General features: G+C 38.1%; 1 protein-coding gene across 7 annotated transcripts in view; it reads right to left on the bottom strand.

Moving 5' to 3' along the window:
- LOC127664712 (eukaryotic translation initiation factor 5A-1-like) overlaps nucleotides 1–25,637 on the bottom strand; it is an 87,044-nt gene that overhangs the window by 11,945 nt on the left and 49,462 nt on the right. For 4 of the 7 annotated variants that reach the window (XR_007973227.1, XM_052156840.1, XM_052156841.1 and 1 more), the window contains exon 4: nucleotides 14,104–14,208. Coding sequence is in view for 5 of the 7 variants with exons in the window: in XM_052156840.1 (XP_052012800.1) it covers nucleotides 14,104–14,208 (105 nt within the window). In the remaining 2 variants the exon portion in view is untranslated. Of the gene's footprint in view, nucleotides 1–10,670; nucleotides 10,736–14,103; nucleotides 14,209–14,994; nucleotides 15,193–25,637 lie in introns of those variants that run through there. The other 3 variants (XR_007973228.1, XM_052156843.1, XM_052156842.1) reach the window with 3 other exon arrangements.

Below are 25,637 nucleotides of genomic sequence, written 5' to 3'. Positions count from 1 at the left end.
GTACTATTCAGCCATTAGAAACAATGAATTCATGAAATTCTTAGGCAAATGGATGGAGCTGGAGAACTTCATACTAAATGAAGGAACCCAGTCTCAAAAGAGGGTATGCACCCACTAATAAGTGGATATTAACCTAGAAAACTGGAATACCTAAAACCTAATCCACACATCAAATGAGGAACAAGAAGAACAGAGGAGAGGCCCCTAGTTCTGGAAAGACTCAGTGTAGCAGTATAGGGCAAAACCAGAACAGGGAAGTGAGAAGGGGTGGGTGGGAGAACAGGGAGAGGGAAGAGGGCTTATGGGACTTTCGGGGAGTGGGAGGCCAGGAAAGGGGAAATCATTTGAAATGTAAATAAAAAATATGTCAAATAAATAAAAAAAATTAAAAAAAGAAAACAATATTGTTAAAATATAAAAACAGATAGAAAATATATTTTGCAGATAAGATACATTATGGAGATTACTCAAAACACAGTCAACTCTAAAATTTAGTTTAGTTCCAACTTTCTTCACAGATCCCCAACTTTCCCCAAGGGAGAATGTTGACTGATATGTAGAGTCAGTAAAATTTGTCCTTCAAAAGAGGAAAACTAAGAGCAGATTTTCTGAAATGCTTGGATTGCAAAAGAATCTCTTCTTAGGTCAAAGTGCCTCTACTGAACATCTGAGCAAACTAGCATACCTGAGAGATCAATACCTCAGGTCAAATTCTATTTTTAAATAACAGAAATACACAGTTATGGTAACTATAACAAAGACAACCATATTCAGTTATTATCTAATTTCTGAACATCAGAAAATCATGCCTATCACTGGAAGCATGGGATCACATGAGGTCATGGCTCTTAGAGAAGGTCTCTAAAGAAGGTACTGTTTCTCTAAACAAGCATGATTCCCTACTCTGTTCTAAATAAATAAACTAAAATCTGCACTTAACGTAGCCCTTATCCATACATCAAAGTAGGTTCTCTTGGTAAAGAATGGAGAGTATCACAGAAAACCACAGCTATTCAAGGTACAGAGAACAAAATATCCTGTGGCTACAAGCCCAACTGTGTACAAATTGCATACTAACTCCTGAACCTTGGGCTCCAAACATTGGTTAAAATAGTCAGAAAGATCGTACACCAGAGAATCAGGTAATCTCCTTTGAGATTGGGCCTCTTAGACATGTTGGGAAGGCTTCACATCTGAGAGTCCAACAATATAATAGGCTTGTCAAAACAATTTCTCATCAAAGCATCATCCTTGATTGCATCACTAACTGGGAATGAGTAAATCTTGTGAAGACAAACTTCACACAATTAGTCCATATACTACCGAGGATACTGGACTTGTTGTTTGAACATATTTACAGACACATTTTTATTTACATGATAATAACAATGAATGAAAACTGGCCATGTATCTTCACAGAAGTGGAATATTGACTGGAAACAAACTCAGACCAAGGGACAAGAAGGAATGAAATGATGTAATTGAATTTTAATTTTAATAATAAGATACAAATTATATTTTTATGGTGCTGAGGGTATGGCAGAGTACTGAAGAATACCTGTTTCACAGCCATGAGGACCCACATTTGGGTACCAATGCTTCATGAGATAGAGATATGCGATCATGAGTATGTATAACAAAGAGATACATGAAGGAGTCTATACTGTATACTGAGGAAAAGAAATCTGCCTCTCAGAAAAAAGGACAGAGTGACAGAGAATGAAGAAGCCTGGTAGTCAAATGCATCTGACTAGGCATGCATACCAGGGGACACTCATATGCATGTATGAAGTGACCTCCACATGGCCACATGAATAAATCACATGAAAGATATTTAGCTACATTACGGCTCATTCTGACTGGATTTCTGTTTGAGTCCTTATTCCTTACATTGTCAATAGCAGAGGAACCTTTCACCTTGCCAGATTTCTCTCATACATATGTACTATCACTCAAGGGAATTCATGATGAAGGAAACTACTCATGTAGACTCAGAGGAATCCTGAAGGCGGATGATGCAAGGACTTTCCCTACCTTTAGGATCCAGGCCACTTCATGGACTGAGTGATATTTTATATCCACTTCTTCCCTAGAACCCAATGTTTCCTTCAGCTTTTTGCACGATGTCTCATTGGAAGAAATGATGAATAAGCCCTGTGTTGTGGGGCCTTTTTCTCTTATTACTACAGGATGTCCTAACAGGAAAATAAGGGAAATACCTGTCAAATGTCATGGAGCACAGAGCACTATCTGCTCATGAAAACCAGACCAATGGTGAGCACAGGTGCAGTGCAGGGGCTGGCATTGACAAGCCTCGAACAATATTTATTTAAATTAGAACAACATTTTTATTTTCTGAAAACATTTCTTCAAGGACAAAAGGGAAATAAACACAACATCACATGAAGAAAATATAAAAAGTATATATTACCAATCTTCTAAACTACACACAAGTTTGTTAATAATTATGGCAGGGTAACATATGAAAGCACTAGAGTCGTGGGTGAAAATCAGTAAAAATGTTTACTGTAAAGGAATTGGATCTAAGTCACAAAGGTGTTGAAAGACATCAGGAAGATTGCTCTTCTATAATACTGAGCATTTGCCATAGCTGAAATCAAACAGCAGAGGCAACAGTGCATTTCCCGGCAGGACTATCTGCTCTTCTGGTCTTCTCTGTCCTGAGGACACATCTGGTTTAGCTAAGTTACTGAGTATTCTATTTAATGTCACTAGTTAGAAATTACTTTTATACTACACTTTCTCTTTAATCACTGTTTTGTATAACCTAGAAAGTATTAAAATCAAATTGCATGGTGATCATTATACATACCTTGTGTTTTTAGTGCAATTTCAACAGTGACATGTTAGAATATCAACTTTACATACATTTTGTAGCCATTAGCATTTTAAAAAGTCAGAGAGAAGGTGAATCCCTGAGCTTCATTCTATTCTGTTTTACAGGAGGAATGGTCTTCAATGCTCTGCATGCTACATAAGAGTTACATTTATGATCTACACTAAATCCAATAGTGAAAATGGAACAATAATATAAGTATTAGAACAATAGACACTTTTTAAAAAATTCATTCATTTCATTTACATGAGTAAACTGTACCTGTCTTCAGACACACCAGAACAGGGCATCAGATCCTATTACAGATGGATACGATCTATCATGTATTTGATGGGAATTGAACTCAGAGAGCTAAACAAAGAATTCTCAACTGAGGAATAATGAATGGCTGAGAAGCACCTAAAGAAATGTTCAACATCATTACTCATCAGGGAAATGCAAATCAAAACAACCTTGAGATTCAGCTACACATCAGTCAGAAAAGCTAAGATCAAAAACTCAGGTGACAAGAGTGCTGTCAAGGATGTGGAGGTGGGATTGCAAGCTGGTACAACCAGTCTAGAAATCAGCTTGGTGGTTCCTCAGAAAATCATAGTACGACCTGAGAACCCAGCTATACCACTCCTGGCATATACCAGAAACGCTCCACTAGGTTCAGCCTGATTTATAATAGCTGGAAACTGGAAAGAACCCAGATGTCTCTCAACAGAGGAATGGATACATAAAATGTGGTATATTTACACAATGGAATACTACTCAGCTATTAAAAACATTGAATTCATGAAATTCTTGGCAAATGGATAGAAATAGAAAATTTCATCCTGAGTGAGGTAACCCAATCACAAAAGAACACACATGGTATGCACTCAGTGATAAGTGGATGTTAGCCCAGAAGTTTGGAATACCCATGATACAATTTACAGACAAATTAAGCTCAAGAAGATGAAAAACCAAAGCATGGATACGTAGGTCCTTCTTAGAAGGTGGAACAAAATACCCATGAGAGAAGATAGACAAAGTGTGGAGCAGAGACTGAAGGAAAGACCATCCAGAGACTGACCCACCTGGGGTTCCATTCCATATATAGTCACCAATATCCCATATACAGACACTACTGTGGATGCCAACAAGTGCTTGCTGACAGAAGCCTGATTTAGCTGTCTCCTGAGAGGCTCTGCCAGTACCTGACAAATACAGAGATGGGTGCTCTCAGCCAACCACTGGACTGAGCACAAGGACCCCAATATAGGAGCTAGAGAAAGACCCAAGGATCTGATGGCAAGGAGCTTGCAGGCAGATAGAAGGAGCAACAATATGAACCCACCAGCACCCCCAGAACTGCCAGGGACTAACCTACCAAGCAAAGATTACATATGGAGGGATGCATGGCTCCAACTGTATAGGTAGCAGAGGATGGCATTGTTGGACACTGAAGGGAGGAGAGGCCCTTAGTCCTGAGAAGGCTCAATGCCCCATACAGAGGAATACCAGGACAGGGAAGTAGGAGTGGGGGGTTGGTGAGCAGGGGGAGGGGGATGGGATAGGGATTTTAGGAGGGGAAACCATGAAAGGGGATAACATTTCAATTATAATTAAAGAAAAAAATAAAATACCCAATAAAAAAGAAATGTTTAACATACTTAGTTATCATGGAAATGCATATCAAAACAACCCTGAGATTCTACCTCATAGCCAGAATGGCTAAGATCAAAAACTCAGTGGCCAGCAGGTGCTGAGAAGAGTCGGGAGAAAAAGGAACACTCTTCCATTGCTGGTGGGATTGCAAGCTAGCACATCCAGTCTGGAAAACAGTTTAGCAGTTCCTCAGAAAATTGGACAAAGTACTACTGGAGGACCCAGTTATCCCACTCCTGGGCGTATTCCCAGAAGATGCTCCACCATGTATTAAAGACACATGCTCCACTATATTCATAGCAGCCTTATTTACAATACCAAGAAGCTGGAAACAACCCAGATGTCCTTCAACAGAGAAATGGGTACAGAAAATGTGGTGCATTTACACAATGGAGTACTACTCGGATATTGAAAACAAAGAATTGATGAAATTCTTAGGCAAATGGATGGAGCTAGAAAATATCCTGAGTGAGGTAACCTAATCATGAGAGAACAGACACTGATAAGTGGATATTAGCCCAGAAGTTTGGAATACCCAAGATACAATTCATGAACCATATGAAGCTCAAAAAGAAGGAAGACCAAGGTATGGATACATTGGTCCATCTTAGAAGGGGAAACAAAATACCCATGGGAGGAGATATGGACAAAAACTGTGGGGCATACTCTGAAGGAAAGACCATCCAGACACATCCCTACATATAGACCCATCACATATATATTCACCAAACTCAGACACTATTGTTGATGCCAACAAGCTCTTGCTATAGGAGCCTGATATAGCTGTCTCCTGTGAGGCTCTGTCAGTGCCTGACAAATACAGAGGTGGATGCTCTCAGCCTACCATTGGACTAAGCACAGGATCCCTAATGGAGGAACTAGAGAAAGCATCCAAGGAGCTGGAGGGCTTTGCAGTCCCATAGGAGGAACAACAAATTCAACCAACCAGTACCCCAGAGCTCCCAGTAACTAAACCACCAACAAAAGAGTACACATGGAGGGATCCATGTCTCCAGCCCCATATGCACCATTGGATGGCCTTGTTGGACATCAATGGGAGGAGAGGCCCTTGGTCCTGTGAAAGCTCAATGCTCCAGTGTAGGAGAATGCCAGGACAGGGAAGTGGGATTGGGTGGGTTGATGAGCAGGGAGATGGGGGGGTTTCCTAAGGGCAACCAGGAAAGGGGATAATATTTGAAATGTAAATAAAGAAAATACCTTTTAAAAAAAGGAAGAAAAATGCTGTTTAATTCTAAAAATAATACCTGGAATGGAAATGTATGATGGTGCAACTACCTGATGTAACTTTCAGTCATCTTAGAAAAAGAAAAAATATTTTTTCTTTATTCTGCTTTAGCATGTGGATCAATCTTGCTTCATGTTGCTTTCTTCATATCACATATAAACATGGGTGCATGCCATATCCACTTAGATTTTCCATATGCAAAAATTTATCCTATCTCTCTCCTCTACCCTCCTATGTCTCCATCTTCCATTATTCTACAAATTGCCTGTCACTCCTAGTCATGAACTTGAAATATCAGTTTTGGTTTTGTATTCACATATACAGTCACAGGTTGCGATGTCCTCAGTGAATATCTTCAGTGAGAACGCTTTCTTGATACTCCTCTTGGATGCATTAATGGATCTGCTCAAATGCAATAAAAACACACAATATAGTAAAATAAATTTGCTAGTAGCTTATTTCATGCTAATCACTTTAATAGTTTATAAGTACCATCATAGTGTTAAATACAAGGCAATCAGTTTATCAATATGCACTATTGGATTAGGGAATATTTAAAAATGTTTTAGAACCAAAGGTATGGCCAGTTAATAACACATTGATCTAGGAAACACAGCCAGTCCTCAGAAGGTTTTTGTTGCAAGGTTGCTGTCAATTAGACTACATATGAAAAAAATTACAATCCAGAAATTTAGGGCACACCTGTAATCCAGATCTTGAGGCTTTTGACTTGGACCTTGATATGGAGATATTGAGGCATAGTGGCCATGAAAACATTAGGCCCAGGCAAGGTAGAACACACCCACTATTAATTTCTACAATCTAAGGGAAGTGGATCTGAGTTCAAGGTCAGCCTAGGACAAAGCAAGGTCCCAATCTAGGCATGGGGGTAAACACCTTTAATCTGAGCCAGTCCTTCTGTTGGAGGCTTATATAAGGACTTTGGAAGCAGGAAGATTCACTCTTCTTTGCCTGCTTATTCTTACTGCCAGCAAATCTGATGATATCTACTTCTTCAGGATTCTAGTTTATAAAGAAGACCAGGTGAAACAAACTAGCCTCATAGACTGAAAAACTACTAGATTTTTTGACTTCCCATTCACAGCTACTTACTCATTGTTGGCTTAGTTAGACTACAGACCATACGTCATTACAGTAAATTCCCTTAATATATAGAGGCAGTCTCCATAAGTTCTGAGGGAAAGTTCTGTGACTAATACACAAGGAAAAGGCAAAAATCAGCTTGACATTAAAGTAGCAGGTGGCTTTAATGGACATGGTGCAGTAACATTTATGGAGTGGAATTTAACGTAATACTAAAGAGTGCTGTTTACTTTAATATAAAAGGAGGCAATGACTGCACTTCCTCAACATTAAATGAAATATGTGATAGACAAAAGGATCTAAAGCAGTATCCGGTGACCATCTAATCAATACCAGGGTTGAAGACAGTCTGCAAAACATATTTTTAAGAAAGATATTAAACACAAACTACAATTCCCATATCAGTACAGAATTAAAGTATAATCACAAGTAAAATACCTTCTCAGAAAATAGTACCACTGATCTTTCTGTTCTTTTGAATTGTAATGTTAAAAGAAAAAAAGGTTAGAGTCTTGATAAAAGTAAGACTTTTAAGATTATTGCTCATTAAAATTACTAAAGCCAAGTGCCATCATGAGGGTGCAGGTGTAGATGGAATTCTCCACATGACTGCCCTTCTGAATGACATGATTCACTGGAACACTTGTGTGACAGGAAGATGACTACAGTGTGGAAGATAGTCGGGAATGTCAAGACTTGACTGTGTTCTAAGAGCTGTGTGACTATGGCAGGGCCAACAATCGCTCCTAGATTTAGTTTCATTGTATAAAGGGATAGGTAAGGCAGTGTCCTCTTAGCATGAGGTCATGGCACATAGAGAGGGATCATTATTCACACTAAACTGCAGGTAAGTATATGACCATTGTTTAGAAGACACTTCTTAGACAAATGGATGGAGGTGGATAACAGCATACTAAGTGAGGTAACCCAATCTCAAAATATCAGTCATGGTATGCACTCACTAATAAGTGGATATTAGCCTAGAAAATTGGAATGCCCAAAACATAATCCACACACAAATGAGGTCCAAGAAGAACGGAGGTGTGGCCCCTGGTTATGGAAAGACTCAGTGTAGCAGTATAGGGCAAAACCAGAACAGGGAAGTGGGAAGGGGTGGATGGGGAAATATGGGGAGAGAAGAAGGGTGGGAAGCCAGAAAAGGGGAAATCATTTGAAATGTAAATAAAAAAAATATATCAAAGAAAATAATACCAAAAAAAAAAAAAAAGAATACACTTGATGCAGGGAGAACACCTTTTTAGAAAAAAAATATTGTGTGTTCCCTTGGGTGAATTGGCATACGAAACAGGAGGTCCTGGAAACTAGTGCTTCATCTGTGTGAGTCCTCACATCAACTCTCCTGGCACAAATTAATAATTAGCTCAACACTATTCCACTGCAGCATGTAATTCTCTAATTTAAGAGGGATTAAATATGATAACATTTTTAACTGCAAATTTTGTGTGTGTGTTCACTTGGGTATATAAATCTGTATTGGACACTGTTAAGCTAATATGTTGGTCCAAAACTGAAGACACTTACACTGCCTCTCTCAGATTCAGGAGAAAAATGACACAAAATAAACTCTGAATCAAAAATCATATACATACACATATACATGTACATATACATATACTCTTCAAATGTGTGATGATTTTGAAACATGATACTACAGAGAAAATTTTCCACACTATTTCCATACCATATAACAGTCAAAATATGGGAATGTATAATATTTACTAAAGGATACACATGCACACTCATATACAAACAAACATGTCAAATCAAATGAAACATTTGTACTTATATTTTCTTTTTACCTCAATACATCTAATTGTATATATACAATGGTATATATTTGTATATATACATGTATATATATATATTCAATTATATATATTATATATATTTGGTTCATATATATATGAACCAAAATTCAGAAGAAATACATAAATCTGAAATCTCCAATTTAAATGTCTGCTAAGTAATTACCTTCCTTGCAAATGGAAATAATGAGGATCATCTCCTATGAAACTAATAACGCTCTTAACATAACATGAAAGACCTCCTCAAAATAATTTAACTTTTTATTCACTAGACAGCAGAATCAGGACACATATATGGTCTTTCAAGAAAAACATTCATTTTAGTTTTCTTTACTCTCAAAAATTAAAGTAAATTTCTCTCACATATACCAACTACACTTGAAAGGCACACTATGAGTATATAAATATATAAATATATATTTATATATATATTCATTTTTCATTCAAATGAGTTGATTACTATCTTCTAAAAACTGTGAGTATTTTCAAGTGTGGCCTGAAAATGAGTTGAATAGAAATAACAAGAAGGATGACAGATTGACAGACAGCCTGGACATTCACCTATTTTGAGCCTGCATCAGTCAGACACTAATTAATGTTTTCAATGCTGGGAGCTTACAGTGACTGATCGGGGAGAAATCCAAATTTGCCCTATTATTCTCTTCTAAACATTTCATTTTTTCACAATTTTTGAAGTGGATATTCAGGAATAGTATTTATGGATGAACAGAAAGTTTATCTCCTCAAGGCGAATAAACTGTATCATTCATGTCTGTCATCAAAACCATTGACAAACTTATGAGAACATACCTTAAATTATTTAATTGATAATGTCAGTATCAACTTCATACCTTCTAAAATAATATGAAGGCTATGATCATGGGCAGAGGAGAATATATGTGATGTGGTCCCAGAAAACACCTCCATGGTCATAAGTTAGAGTGCAACTTTGTATACTGCTTCATTTAATCACGGCACTTTTCTCTAGTATGTGCAGAATCACCAACCAGGAAGAACTCAGTGCCTGCAGTTTCCCCTGATTAGTAGCTGCTATTAGGAGGGACCAACTAACACCAGAGATAGCCAGATGGTGAGAGGCAAAATAAGAACATTATCAACAGAAAGCAAGGCAGCATGGCAACACAACAGGAAGTCCTAGATACTCCAACTCACTTGAAAAGAAAGATTTGGATTTAAATTCACAGCTCATGATGCTGCTAGAGGACTTCAAGAAGGACATAAATAACTCCCTTAAAGAATTACAGGAAAACTAACCAAACATGTGAAGGAATTGAACAAAACCATCCAGGATATAAAAATGGAAGGAGAAACAATAAAGAAATCACAAAGGGAAACAACTCTGGATATACAAAACCTAGGAAAGAAATCAGGAGTCATATAAACAAGCATCACCAACAGAATAGAAGAGATAGTAGAGAGAATCTCAGGTGCAGAAGATACAATAGAAAACACTGACACAACATTCAAAGAAAATGCAAAATACAAAAATCTCCTAAACCACAACATTCAGGAAATCCAGGACACAATGAAAAGACCAAACCTAAAGATTATAGGTATAGAAGAGAATGAAGATTTTCAGTTTAAAAGGCCAGTAAATGTCTTCAACAAAACTATAGAAGAAAACTTCCCCAATCTAAAGAAAGAGATACCCATGAACATACAAGAAGCCTGCAGAACTCCAAATAGATTGGACCAGAAGAGAAATTCCTCTTGACACATAATAATCAAAACACCAAATGCACTAAAGAAAGAAATAATATTAAAAGCAGTAAGGGAAAAAGGTCAAGTAACATTTAAAGGCAGACTAATCAGAATTACACCAGACTTCTTGACAGAGACTATGAAAGCCAGAAGAACCTGAAAAGATGTCATACAAACCCTAAGGGAACACAAATGCCAGCTCAGGCTGCTATACCCAGAAAAACTTTACCATAGATGGAGAAACCAAGGTATTCCATGACAAAAACAAATTTACAAGTACCTTTCCACAAATCCAGTCCTTCAAAGGATAATGAATGGAAACCTCAAAAAGGAGGGAACTGCACCCTAGAAAAAGAAAGAAAATAATCTTCTTTTAACAAACCAAAAGGAAGAAAGCCACATAAACAAAACTCCACCTCTAATAACAAAAATAACGGGAAGCAACAATCACTTTTCCTTAATATCTCTTAATATCAATTGACTCAATTCTCCAATCAAAAGACATAGACTAACAGACTGGATATGTAAACAGGACCCAACATTTTGTTGCATACAGGAATCCCACTTCAGACACAAAAACAGATACTACCTCAGAATAAAAGGCTAGAAAACAATTTTCCAAGCAAATGTTCCAAAATAGACTTTCAACCTAAAGTAATCAAAAAATGTAAGCAAGTGTACTTCATACTCATCAAAGGAAAAAAATCTACCAAGATGAACTCTCAATTCTAAACATCTATGCTCCAAATGTAAGAATACCCACATTCATAACAGAAATTTTACTAAAGTGCACATTGCACCTCACATTATAAAGTGAGAGCCTTCAAGAGCCCACTTTCATCAATGGACAGATCATGGAAACAGAAACTAAACAGAGACAGAGTGAAACTAACAGAATTTAGGAACCAAATGGATTTAACAGATATTTATAGAACATTTTGTCCTAAAACAAAAGAATATACCTTCTTCCCAGCACCTCATGGTACCTTCTCCAAAAGTAACCATATACTCGCCTTGGACACAAAACAGACCTCAACAGATATAAGAAGATTGGAATAATCCTATGCATGTACCCTATCAGATCTCCAGGGACTAAGGCTTGTCTTCAATAACAACAAAAACAAGAGGAAGCCCACATGGAAACTGAACAACATTCTACTCAATGATAACTTGGTCAAGGAAGAAATAAAGAAAGAAATTAAAGACATTTTAGAATTTAATGAAAATGAAGGCACAATATACCCAAATTTATGGGACACAATGAAAACAGTGCTAATAGGAAAACCCATAACTCTGAATGCCTCCAAAAAGAAATTGCAAAGAGCATACACTAGCAGCATGACAGCACATCTGAAGGTTCTAGAACAAAAAGAAGCAAATATACCCAAGAGCAATAGAAGGCAGGAAATAATCAAACACAAGGCTGAAATCAATCAAGTAGAAACAAAAAGAAATATACAAAGAATCAACCAAACTAGGAGCTGGTTATTTGTAAAAACAAACAAGATAGATAAACCCTTGCACAAACTCACCAGTGGTCACAGAGACCATATCCAAATCAACAAAATCAGAAATGAAAAGGGAGACATACAACAGATACTGAGGAAATTCAAAAAATCATCAGATCCTATTACAAAACCTATACTCAAGAAAACTGGAAATTATAGATAAAATGTATAATTATGTAGAAACATATCAAGTACCAAAGCTAAATCAGGATCAGATAAATTATCTAAACCATCCCAAACCCACTAAAGAAATAGAAGCAGTTATTCATAGTCTCTCAAGCAAAAAAAAAAAAAAAAAAAAAAAAAAAAAAAGCCCAGTATCAATCAGATGGGTTTAATGCAGAGTTCTATCAGACCTTCAACAAAGACCTAATACCAATAACCTTCAATGCCATACCAACACCAGGAGAATCTGTTTGACAAGTTCCACAGACTGACAATTCAACTTCAAAAGAAAGAGGTCTACTGGAACCAGTTGTGGAACTCTCCCCTGGAGCAAACATACTGAGCCCTAGTTCTCATGACAACATTTCTGTTCTGTTCTCTTTCATTCCTTAGTTACAGGTTCCTGGGAGCCTAGACCATGATCTTATGCAAGAACAATGGTTATGAAACCATGCCTTTAGATGTGGGTCACTAACATATCTCCAGGTAAATCAATGCTTTACTTTTTAAATCATTTATAAAATTATTATGATAGATGAAAACTTTCCCAATAATAAAATTTCATATGGCTACACCTATGACATTGGAGGTGGTCTTTGTCATATGGTAGAGAAAGTCTTAATTTTAAAGAATTAAAATAGTTTAAATTTATGTGTTGAAGATTTATAAAAAATCAGGCATTAGATGCTAAATAATAATTAACCATATTGGGCAGGAAAGTTAGCTCAGCAGTTGAGAGCACTGAACATATAGATTTATTAACCTGTTCTTGGGAATATGCCATTAGCCTTGGATGACCACCCTATTGAATACATCCTTTTAGAATTGTTATATTTTAATGATTTATATTAATAATAATGATGTTACCTGTCCTATTTATGATTCACTAAACATGTACTTTAAGAGTTGTAATGCTCAGATGATGTTTGTATTTTACTGTGCCAAATGACTTTTGTTGGTGTTAGTCATTGTTTCACTGGATACGGTTTCTAAGAGTTGCTACATTTGGTTTTTAATATATAAAAACCCCTGCTTGAGAGCTGCAAAATACCCTCAGATTCAAGCTGCCTCTGTGTTTCTGTTTCTCACAGCTGAATCCTTACCCACCTGGACATCAAGGACCCTCATCACAGGGACCCCCATACCCAGCTGGGGTGACCGTGGCACTTCAAACTATTCCACAAAATAGAAACAGCTAAATATCATAATCCTTACTTGCCCCCTCTTCTACTTCCTAGGCCTAAGAAGATGGACAAGAAAAGGACACCTCCTCAGTCCCATATTCTACAAACAGTACAGAAGACTGGAGAACAAGGGGAAAATTTGAAGCTTTTCCAAACTGTAAGCATGGATGATGGAGATCCAGAATGGGAACCAATCTCCTTTAAACTTCTTAAGGAATTAAAAGACAGATAGAATAAAAGAAAGTCATCGAGTGAATGCAGCTGATTCCAACCTTCCTAAGTCTTTCTGATTCTCCTGCCTCACTTACATTTATTTATCTAGTGAGTGTATGTATGCAGATATAGGCATTTCCCAGCTCACAAGTAGAGAACACCTCTGTCCAGACTAAGGCTTCACAGACAGTGCCTAACCCAGCCATTTCACTGGTCCAATACAGCATTTTTAAGATGCAGGAATAGAGGCTGGAGAAACAGCATAACTGTAGGTTGCTTGCCTAAAGCATGCACAAAGCCCTGGGTTTGGCTTCCAGTACAGGACAGCCAGCCATGAAGATGCAACCTATAATCTCAGCACTCACAGGCAGAGGCAGGAGGGTTAGAAACTGAAGATTATCCTTGAATAGGGAGTTCAAGGCCAGTCTGAGATATATGATCCTCTATTTCCCAACAATAAAAGGCACAGAATATTAACAAAAGCAGAACAAAACAAAACACTATTTCTCTAATGTGTAAAATAAGAGGAGTCTAGTAACTGGTAAGGAATATAATCTATAAAATTACTCTCAAGTCTTGAAAAACTACTACCAAAGAGGGCATTTATGCACTCTGAAATACTGTGAACGAGATCAGTACTTACTTGATAATCATTTCTCTTAATATTTGGAACATCCATGTTGTGAGTTGAGGGACAGATATCTTCATGTTTTCTGCCAGTGAAAATGTCAATTTCAACAAGGCGTACCTGACAGAGGCGAGAACAACAGGAAACATGGTTAATCTTATTTATTATATATAAGTACACTGTAGCTGTCTTCAGACACTCTAAAAGAGGGAGCCAGATCTCATTATGGATGGTTGTGAACCACCACTTGGTTGCTGGGAATTGAATTCAGGACCTTAGGAAGAGCAGTCAGTGCTCTTAACTGCTGAGTCATCTCTCCAGCCCCCTTTCAACTCTTTCAAAGGCATCTTACTTTCTTTGAAAAAGTTGCAGGGGCACAGAACTGAGATTCCTTAAGTATGCAAAACCTGAACAGTTTGGTGGCATCAAAACTCAACACACTAAGTAACTCAGGACTTCAATTAACAAGAGTCCCCAGAAATGAAAGCCAAGTCTCTTAGAATTATAAGAACTGGATTTCCTCAACTAAACAAAATGTTTTAGACCACCAGGGCCGGCAGCCCTTCAAAGGAGGTGGGGAGGGAAGAGTTAGCAGTAGAGTGAAGGCGACACCAGCGCCTGGCCAGCAGGTCCAGTCTCCACCACCCTACTCAAGAAGAGCCCACAACCTTCCTGTGCAGGAATGCAGGGCCGGGCGCCTCCCCCAACTCCATCCCGGCTGCCAGGGCATCAGCCAGGCCAAAGGTTCAGGGAAAACTGGGACCCGAGCACACGCAGTCTCCACCTGGCCCTCAGCTTGCCTAGGACCCGCAGCAGCGCTGCCCTGGATCCCGGTTCCGCCCAGCGGGGAAGGGCCCAAGCCCGTGCGGTCCCGCCCTCTAGTTCCCTTGCATCTTGGTTCCTTACCTCGCCCGGACCCCGGCATCACCTCCTGCATTCACAGCCGCCCCCCCCCCCCCCCCAGGCCCGGCGGCAGGACTTCACCTTCAGGCCCACACCGCACATCTTCCCAGGGACCTCCAGTCCCTGGGCTGCAGCACAGCTGGAGTGGTTCAGGAGACTGGGCCAGGTCACCAAGCTTCCAGCACCAGGCTCTCACCACAGCCCGCCACGCCCCGCCCCCAGGCCCCACCCCGACCCTCACAGCCACACTTCCGGGATAGGCCCTGCAAGCCACAGGCCCCGCCTCCAGACCTCCCATTGGCTGGAAGCTTGCTGAGGTCCCGCCCCATCAGGTGAAGCTTGCACTGGGAACCCCAAGTGCTGCAGAGTAGAGCACTCTTGATAAACTAAAGATTGTTTAAACTTCCTCTCTCCTAAGCTTGCTTTCTGTATTCTATACTGTGTTTTGAATATGCTGGAAGAAAGACCAAAGGGAATAAAAGGGATGCCTATAGCCCTCTCAGGATCCAGCCCAAATAGGAATAGGAAAAGACAATAGCATCACAGGTTCCATTTAGGCGCACCCTAATCCATATGGGTGAGGAAGAGGAAGAGTCTCAAGATGTTCTCCAAACCACATTATTTTCTTCCTTCCCTCTCTCCATGATTCTAATATTTCTTTTCTTGTATCCACCTAGGGAGCCATTGGTAAAGTGGGAATTTCACAGAACAGCAGTAAGGTGCCTATAGCCTCAGGGACTTGCTTTCTGTCTTGTTGATGGAATGCCCTGTAGAGAGAGGAGATCCTGTCTGCTGAGAGAACTCTTTTGGGTCTTTAATTACCTTGTGAAAAGTTGAGCAGGGCCCTGTTGATACTCTTCATTTAAGTGGATATGATAAAGTCCATGAATAATACCTTTCTGAGGTAATCCCATTTGGCATTACATCTTTGTGAGAACCCATGGAATCCTCCTCAGGAGGGTGTTGAACATCTTCCAATGGGGTTCCTGGAATTTCTAACAAGGTTCACAGCAGGACTGACCTCATGGATCAGCAGGCTGCCTGTGGGGAATTGACAAATAGGCTGAACTATGTGGCACAGCCTCCTCATTGTAGACATTGGTTTTACCCTTCTCAATCAAGTGGATGGGCATTAGTTAAGTTTAAGAAAAAGTAAAAAGGAGTGGTCTGGCTCTTTATGAGAAGGGAAGTTTTATGACATACAGTAATTGGATACTTCAGACTGAAACTTGTGGTGTTCCTCCTGTCACAGCTTATTAAGTACTGACATCTCAGAAGTGATCTATTATGGTGGACATTTTTAATTTGTTTTGAGTAAGGGTCTTGCTATGTAGACAAAGCTATCATGAAACTATAAATCCTCCTGTCTCCATATCCAAAGTGGTGGAATTATTATAGGTATGCACTAATGTGCTAAGGTGAGACCTGGCTCCATTTATGAACCTCAACTGGATTTTTAAAGTTCCAAGCCTTGAACTAGTTTGGTGGCTTAGAAGTTAAAACCATTTGCTGACAAATGTGATGCCCCCAGTAAGTCCTTGTACTGGGAAGGAAAGAACAGATGCTAAGTAGAAGCATGTGTGCAAACACACACACACAAACACACACACACACAAACACACACACACACACATAACCACACACAGATGCACACACACACAGACAGAAATTAACAATTTACATAATATTCAGAATATATCATGTTAACTGCATAATGATGACTATATCCACATAATTTTTATTTTTGTTTGTTTCTTTGTATTTGTGTGGTTATTATATAAAATTGCCAAATGCCTATGTGTAGTCACAGAAATTTACAAAATTGAGGCAGAAAATTACAAACTGGAGGTACCCCTAGTTAACAAAGAAGATATCCTGCTTGAAAATCACAAGCTGCCGTGAAGCTATTTGTTGTCATCTCTTAATCTGGGGTGTACTGGTGAGTACAGTGAGTGGTTGTGTTTTGATTCTTTCTTGCAGTTTTTAAATCTTAGTCTTAGTTGTTTTATAATAACAATAATTATTATAAATTATTAATAATATTATGAAATTATTATTATTATCATCATCATCATCATCATCATCATCATTTTATTACTATTTAATCATTTTTTATAGTCCAGACTTTATCCCTCTCCTGGTCTAGCCTCTGATTGTTCTACATCCAATACCTCCTCTTTCCTCCCATCTCCAACAGGGAGATACCCCAATCTCTACCCCACCAGACCTCCCAATTCCCTGGAGCCTAATGTCTCTTTAGGGTTAGGTGCATCTTGGCTGACTGAGTGTAGACCTGGTAGTCCTCTGCTGTATATGTCCTCGGGGCCTCATATCAGCTGGTGTAGGCTGCCTGGTTTGTGGCTCAGTGTCTGAGAGAGGTCTGGGGTTCATGTAAGTTGAGACTACAGGTCTTTCAATAGGTTTGCCCTCCTCTTCAGTTTCTTCCAGCTTTTCTCTAGTTCAACCAATGGGGTCATGAGTCTATTTCCATTGCTTCAGAATAAATATCTGCATCTGACTCTTTCAGCCTCTTGGTGGGTCTTTCAAAGGGCACTCATGATAGGCCCCCTTTTGTTGAGCACAACTCAGCATGAGTAATAGTGTTAGGCCTTGCAGACTCCCCTTGGGTGGATCTCAGTTTGGGCTTGTCACTAGACATCCTTTTCTCAGGCTTTTCTCCACTTTTGTCCCTGCATTTCTTTCAGACAGCAACTCTTCTGGGTCAGAATTTTTTACTGTTGGATGGCAACCCCACCCCTCTACTTGATGCCCTCTTTTTCTACTGGAAGTGGGATCCACAAGTTCCCTCCCTTGACTCTAAGGCATTTCATCTAAGGTCTGCCCTTTGACTCCTCAAAGTGGATATTGGCCAAAAAAAATATACAGAATGTAATCCCAAGATAAGGGTTTGTCTATCTTGTTGGTTTTTTTCAAAGAACCAGCTCCTGGTTTGTTTGATTCTTTGTATAGTTCTTTTTGTTTCTACTTGGCTGATTTCAGCCCTGTGTTTGATTATTTCCTGCTGTCTACTCCTCTTGGGTGTTATTTGCTTCCACAGAAGAAATATTCATTTTGTTTCTTTATTTTATAGGTGCTACTTGTTGTGTTTACAAGCTATATATGTTTCCTTGTGGCATTTTTAGGGTTAGAGCCAGGGTAGTGGAGGAAAGGGCTTCAGAATTTCTTATTTATAATTTCCTCATGTAATACATGCTTGATGAAAACATTTTGAAACCAACCTTGGCAACCACTTATTTACCATGACCGATCTTTTGAGACTGGGTTGCCTCACTTAGTATGATGTTCTCAAGCTCCATCCATTTGTCTAAGAATTTCATAAATTCATTGTTTCTAATGGCTGAATAGTACTCCACTATGTAAATATACCACATTTTTTGTATCCATTTCTCCATTGAGGGACACCTGGGTTCTTTCCAGCTTCTGGCTATTACAAACAGGGCTGCTATGAACATAGTGGAGCATGTGTGCTTATTGCATGCTGGGGAATCCTCTGGGTATATGTCCAGGAGTGGTATAGCAGAGTCCTCCAGAAGTGTCATTCTCAGATTTTTGAGGAACCACCAGATTGATTTCCAAAGTGTTTGTACCATCTTGCAATCCCACCAGTAGGGGTGTTCCTCTTTCTCCACATCCTTGCCAACACATGCAGTCTCCTGAGTTTTTAACCTTAGCCAGTCTGACTGGTGTGAGGTGAAATCTCAGTGTTGTTTTGATTTGCATTTCCCTAATGATTAATGATGTTGAACATTTGTTAAGGTGCTTCTCAGCCATCTGAAGTTCTTCATATGAAAATGCTTTGTTTAGCTCTGTACCCCACTTTTTAATTAGGGTTTAATTTGGTTCTCTGGGTTCTACCTTCTTGAGTTCTTTGTATATATTAGGGATTGGCCCGCTGTTGGGTTTAGGGTTGGTGAAGATCCTTTCCCAGTCTGTTGGTTGACGTTTTTTGTCCTTTTGATAGTGTCCTTTGCCTTAAAGAAACTTTGTAATTTTATGAGGTCCCATTTGTCAATAGCATAAGCTATTGGTGTTCTGTTAAGGAACTTTTCCCCTGTGTCCATGTCCTCAATGGTCTTCCCCAGTTTTTTTTTTCTATTAGTTTCAGTGTGTAAGGTTTTATGTGGAGACCCTTAATCCACTTGGAGTTGAGCTTAGTATAAGTATATAAGAATGGATCAATTCACATTCTTCTGCATGCTTACCTCCAATTGAACCAGCACCATTTGTTGAAAAGGCTATCTTTTTCCACTGGATGTTTTCAGTTCCTTTGTGGAAGATCAAGTGACCATAGGTGTGTGGGCCCATTTCTGGGTCTGTATTTCTTTAAGGGAGTTAGTTATTTGTGTCCTTCTTAAAGATCTCTTTCATCAAGAGATGTGATTTTAAATCAGAGACTTGCTTTTCTGGTTTCAAGTTTACACAGAGTTGTCACAAAGTCTTCAATGAGATGTTTAACAATTGAAAAGGTGGAATCTGAGAGTCTGCAGAGAAGAAAGGGTAACAAAATGTGCATTGAGCTAAACAAATGCAAATTTCAGGTGACATTGCCCCAGGCACAGGTACTAGGAGAGTATGGCAAAAGTGCTGTTGTTGTGAGAGAATGGGAAACTTTAGAAGTTGTGCATTAAAAAACTCCTGATAAAAGAAAAATGGAAAGAAAGAAAGAAAGAAAGAAAGAAAGAAAGAAAGAAAGAAAGAAAGAAAGAAAGAAAGAAAGAAAGAAAGAAAGAAAGAAAGAAAGAAAGAAAGAGTAGCTATGGCAGACTGAGAGATTGTAATCGTTTGAATAGTGTTTGGCTTCATGTGAGAAGGCTAGGCTGACTCCATGACAGGTTTCAAACTGGCAGTTTAGGAGGCTAAGACTAAACAACTGGGCAAGTCCAGGCAAGTCAGGTACAAAAAAATCTCAGGCTTCAGGCAGTTTGTCAAAGACCAGAAAGTGCCCAGTTACTTAGCCTGAAGCAAGAACATTGGTTAGGCAAGTTTCCAGACCTCCCCAGTAACAAGTTTCAGCTGCCATGCCTGGTAATGAATGCCTTTAAAGATGGAGTAAGATAGAGGTCACCTATCCTGGAATACATTAATGTGCTTTAAATCTTGCCTGCAAGCTCACTTGGTCATCTATCTTGGTAATGGCGAGACCCCAGCATGTTGAACTTATACAGAATAAGTATACATTTTATACAGAATAACTTATACAGAATAGAGTGCAGGATTTCCTTTTAGGTGAATCATGTACCCTTACAAAAAGAGATGGTAGGTTCTGGATATGTTCTGTAGAGTACCATAGATGATATAGGGAAATAAATAAGGGTATGAGAGAAAATATCATTGATTATTTCATTTTTTCTTTGTTTTGTTCTTCTGATTTTTTTGTTGTTGTTATTGTTCTTTATTTGTTTGTTTTTGAGTTTTTAATAGAGAAGACATCCTGGAGGTAGATGGATTCTGAGAATAAGTTTGGCCATATTTTGTTGCTATGTAAGAGAACTAAATAACTTTTACTACATTTCTTTTTTTTAGTTGTTACCAATAGTGTCCAACAGGTAGCAGGAATAACCCTCAAATTCTTATATTAAATGCAATAACCACTGAAAAGTGCAATGTACATGTTGTCCCCACTAATCCTAAACTGTATGATAATGTGGGTATTCTGCATGTTCCTCTATTTCTATGTTCATGCAACTTCGAATCATCTCTGTGGATAAAAGTACAATATTAAATTCAGCATCTTCATAGTTGGATAAATTTGCAATAAGACTCCACAAACTCTATCTAAAGTTTGGGAGCGAGTTTGCCTCTATTTCCATTGGGTGATAGTCCCTCAGAGGACAGTTAGAGTAACTTCCTGTCTGTAAGCATAAAGGAGTATCATTAATAGTTTCAGGACTGGTTATTGCCAATGGGATGGGTATCAATTTGGGCCAATCATTGGTTTACCATTCCCTCAGTCTCTATCATTGTCTCTGCGCAATTTGTTGGTAGGACACATTATATTGTAATATAATATAATATATTATAATATATTATATTATTATGCTCACTGTTATGGCTATTATTAATAAAGGTGCTATGAACGTGGTTGTGCATGTGTCCTTGTGGGATGGTGGAGCATCTTTTAAGTATATTCCAAGGAATGATACAGCTGTGTTTCGAGGTGAGACTATTCCCAGTCCTATGATAAACGGACACATTGATTTCCAGTAAAATATATATACTGTATATGAAACTTGGATTCAACTCTTGTTCAAAAATCAGATTTACTAAAAAAAAAAATAGATGTATTAAATAGCAAGCACATAGCTGGCAGCAATCTTTACTAAGTTTAAATGGTTCAATCCATTTGATTTCATCACCATTTTAAGATGACCCTATACTGTAAGCCAACTAAGGCAATTCGATTTTGAATATAGGAACAAAACCAAGTATTGGAATTATAATGGAGGGTATTTTTGTATTATGATAAGTTCCTAAAGGTATAAAGATATACTCAGGATAACACAAACAGACTTAGGGATATTTTTTCAAAATGCTTATATCTTTGCTAATGATATTAAATATCAGACTTCTAAATTAATGTGAGGAACAATATGTATTTGATATGTAAGGTTGATAAATACCTAAGATCTACTTGGTTAGAAGTATTTGACTTCATTGTGTATATATACCACATTTTTTGCATCCATTCTTCTGTTGAGGGACATCATACTAAGTGAGGTAACCCAGTCTCAAAAGATCAATCATGATATGCACTCACTAATAAGTGGATGTTAGCCTGGAAAACTGGAATACACAAAACATAATCCACACATCAAATGAGGTACAAGAAGAATGGAGGAGTTGCCCCTGGTTCTGGAAAGACTCAGTGTAGCAGTATAAAGCAAAACCAGAACAGGGAAGTGGGAAGAGGTGGGTGGTAGAAGAGGGGGAGGGAAGGGGGCTTATGTGACTTTCAGGGAGTGGGGGACCAAAAAATGGGAAATCATTTGAAATGTAAAGAAAAAATATATCGAATAAAATAAAAAAATAAAAAAAAAGAAGTATTTGACTTAAAAATAGATGTCTATATGATTTGTTTGCTAACTTTACTGAGCTTTAGCTGTTTGGGTAAACTGAGTTATACAAGAAATTATGATGTTCTATAATGTTGCACTGTAAAAAGGATCAAGAAAAATTTCCAGGCCCTCTATGCAGCATATCTATAGTTAAACATTATATTTTAATGGCAAAAGATCTCCAGTTTAAATCTTCAACTCAAAATTATAAAGCTCAAGTTGAACAGGGATAAAATTATCAACTCTTACTCTTATGAATGCCACTAATTTGTAAACTGTTATGTCATTCCTATGAATGACAAACTTTATTTAGCTTCCTGTATGTGTCTTCAAGGTTAATCCTAAAACTGGCAATTAAAACAAGTAAAGTTACTTAAAATGGGGGTTACTTAATACATGATCCTCCATCTCTTCAGAGATTTAATTGACCAATGGGCATGATAACAGTGTACCTGGACTTTGGTAACCACTAGACTGAACTGTGCACAAGCTTCTCTCTCCAGCAGGGTTTGTCAAGACTGTGGACACTTGTTGACACTGCCTTTTCAAATAAGTTCAGTTTTCCCTAGTGTGTTCTCTCTACAGGAAACTCTCTTAGACCTTCTGGTTCTGGGAGCTGAAAGTCCATGCTGCCTTGAGTGGAACAGAAAACTTAATGCTTTCCTGTAGGACAGCCAAAGGCTGGCCAAGGAAGCAATCTTGTTGACCATGGAAACCAGGACAAATATCTAGGTAGCCTGCAAGTCTTTGTAATTTTTATGGAAACAGAGACCATTTGGATAATACTTCCTGCTATTCTTTTCAGAATTTTGAGCATATGGACTTATGAACTGTAGCTTTAACAGGACAAACACATAAGCTTATTTACCAAGACACTAGCTGCTTTGTTAAGTCATATAATTGGGGCTTCTACCTACAGTTTTCTAGAACTTGTAGGCCCCATGGTGAGAAAGGCAAACACAGTCTACCTTGCAGAACTAGTTCCCTCTTAAAGAGACAAACTCACAAAATAAGTTTCAAAGTAATTATTTTACTATTACTTTATTTAAAGTTGTTGCTTCCTGGTAAATGATTGGATGAAAAGGGTTCAAGCTCAGGTAAGTTGTGAGGGTCTAAAAAGTAGCTTAAGATGTGTAAATACAAATTGTACATTTCTAAGGAAGTAAAAGTTTAAATGATTAGTGATGATCTAAAACGTTTTCTAAAGATGTATACATGAAAGGTATAAAAGTGTAGGAAAGTGACTGAAGGTAATATTGTTTCAGATTTCCTCTCCTATCCATGCAATTTTCAGATGAAAACCTCTAAAATTAACAATTTTATTTTCAATGAATAGAGTTCTAATAAACTATTAATGAAGCCCTGGTAAAGAATTCTTTGGGATTTAAAAATATTGATGCTCTTGTCCTGGAGTACTGGTAGATACTTTTAATCCTGGAAGTGAAGGCAGAGGCAGACAAATCACTTAGATGGAGTCCAGCCTGATCTACATGCGAGTTACTGTATAGGGCTACAAAGTGAGATTCACACACACACACACACACACACACACACACACACACGGATTATTATTATTAGCATCAACAAGTTGTAACTTTTAAAATTTTTAGGATGTCTTCTAAATATAGGCTTAAACATTATTTTATTAAAACTTATTGAATACTTCAGAGAGTTGACATTAATCCATCTAAGATCAATGGATTCCATATAACTATTCTTGTATATTAATAAAATATCTTTCCCTGCCTACTGCCTGTTCCAGAGGGTAGAATTCCATTGTCCTCTTCCTCTCTGACCCCTCCCTTGCTGTCTTATATACTGGAAGTTGTTTCTGAAGAAGCCTGTATTATAATTGTTATTGAGAGTCTTTGAACAAAATGTTTCCCTCTTTATGGATATGGATTATGTCATTCATTTAGCACCATGACAATGGAATGCATCCTATTTAATTGTTCACCAAGCAGTCTCAGCCCTGCAAACAATCACTCTCAATTATAACCGGGGTAAAGTGCTTCTGAAGTGGTTGCTTCATGATTGGCAGCTGATATTCTGGATCCTACACTTAGTTAAAATAGTTATCTTTGTTACATTAGGAAAACCATAAACTGTGAAATCAAGGGAAGGAAATATCTACATTCATCATTTTGGAGCCAAGCATAACTTGATTATAATGACATTCTGAAACCATTTTCCAATTTGTAGTAAATATCTTTGAAATACATCTAAATGTGTTATTGTTTCTCTTTTTCCTGAACAGTAAAAATTAGCAAATCTTCATGGAGTGAATAATTCACTAAAATCAGTCAGAGATAAACACCAAAGAGTAAACAGAGCAAATATAATATATCTAAATATCATTTTTCTCCTATGCATGTTATCTTGGCTCTTCATTTTAGGTAACCTGTATGATCATGTTTTTCTATGTGTAATGTCCAAAGTAAGAAAGTAGAGATAATCTATTTTATTTTAATATTATTTCTTATGCCTCAAGTATCTTTCAGTTGATGCAGAAAGAAAACAAGAGACAGATTGGGAGGTTGGCTTAGTGATTAATAGAATTGGCTGTTTGTCTGGAAGACCTTGGTTTGGGCTCCAGCTCTGATAGGATGGCTCAGAACTGCCTCTAACTTCCTGTATTTTCAAGGGACTTGGAAACAATTTTCTAACCTCTGTAGCCAATAGGTATGCACTGCACACACACACACACACACACACACACACACACACAAATATTCATGCAAAATACTTACGCTTACATAACCAAGAAATGTAAAAATATTTTTAATAACTTGACTAAAAATATGCTACAACAATAGTGACACAAAAGATGTGGGAGTAACCTAACAATCTGAGTTCAGGCCATGTCATATGAGATGGAACCCCCTGTACATGTTACAGCAGGGATAAAAACGTAACCTGGCAATCAGAAGACAAGGAATTCTACAGAGTCACACAGCCCAAAAATCTCACACAAAAATTTTATTGGGAAGGAAAAGCCCAGAGGGCTGTGTGGAGAGAATATCTTCTATCTATATGGATGAGGCACCTGTCAATTAAAGTCTGATGGTCTATAGCTTAGGCACAATGTAGGAGGCGGGGCATACAGGAGGCAGAAAGGATTCTGGGAGAGTGCCAGGTGGAAGATTTGCCTGGGAAAATGTGACAAAACAAGCCCAAGTTATCTGAGCAAAGGTAAACAGACTCCCAGCCGAATAACAATTAAACTAAATTGCTTAATTTTTGTTATAAATAAGTGAGAAATGAGCCTAACTATATGACGAGTGTATTTATAAATATATTTTGAGTTCGAGTCTTCTTCCTGGGGAATGAGGCTGGAAGGAAGACATCTCAAAGTCAGGAGCACAAAGAACACAAGTTACCACTGAACCATCTATATGAATAATTGATTGTTCTTAAAAAATAAAGTAGCAGTTGATGGCTTAAGAAATAAAATAGAGATGGCAAATAGTACTAAATTCAACACACAAATGGCTGACTGGAGATGCAAAAACTTCTGAAGAACCCTGACACCCCATTTGAAATTAATTAGTTAAAGCTGACAATCAAGAC

This window comes from Apodemus sylvaticus, chromosome 14 (genome assembly GCF_947179515.1).
Source record: "Apodemus sylvaticus chromosome 14, mApoSyl1.1, whole genome shotgun sequence".
NCBI lineage: Eukaryota > Metazoa > Chordata > Mammalia > Rodentia > Muridae > Apodemus > Apodemus sylvaticus.
This window is presented reverse-complemented; position numbering and strand designations above follow the sequence as displayed.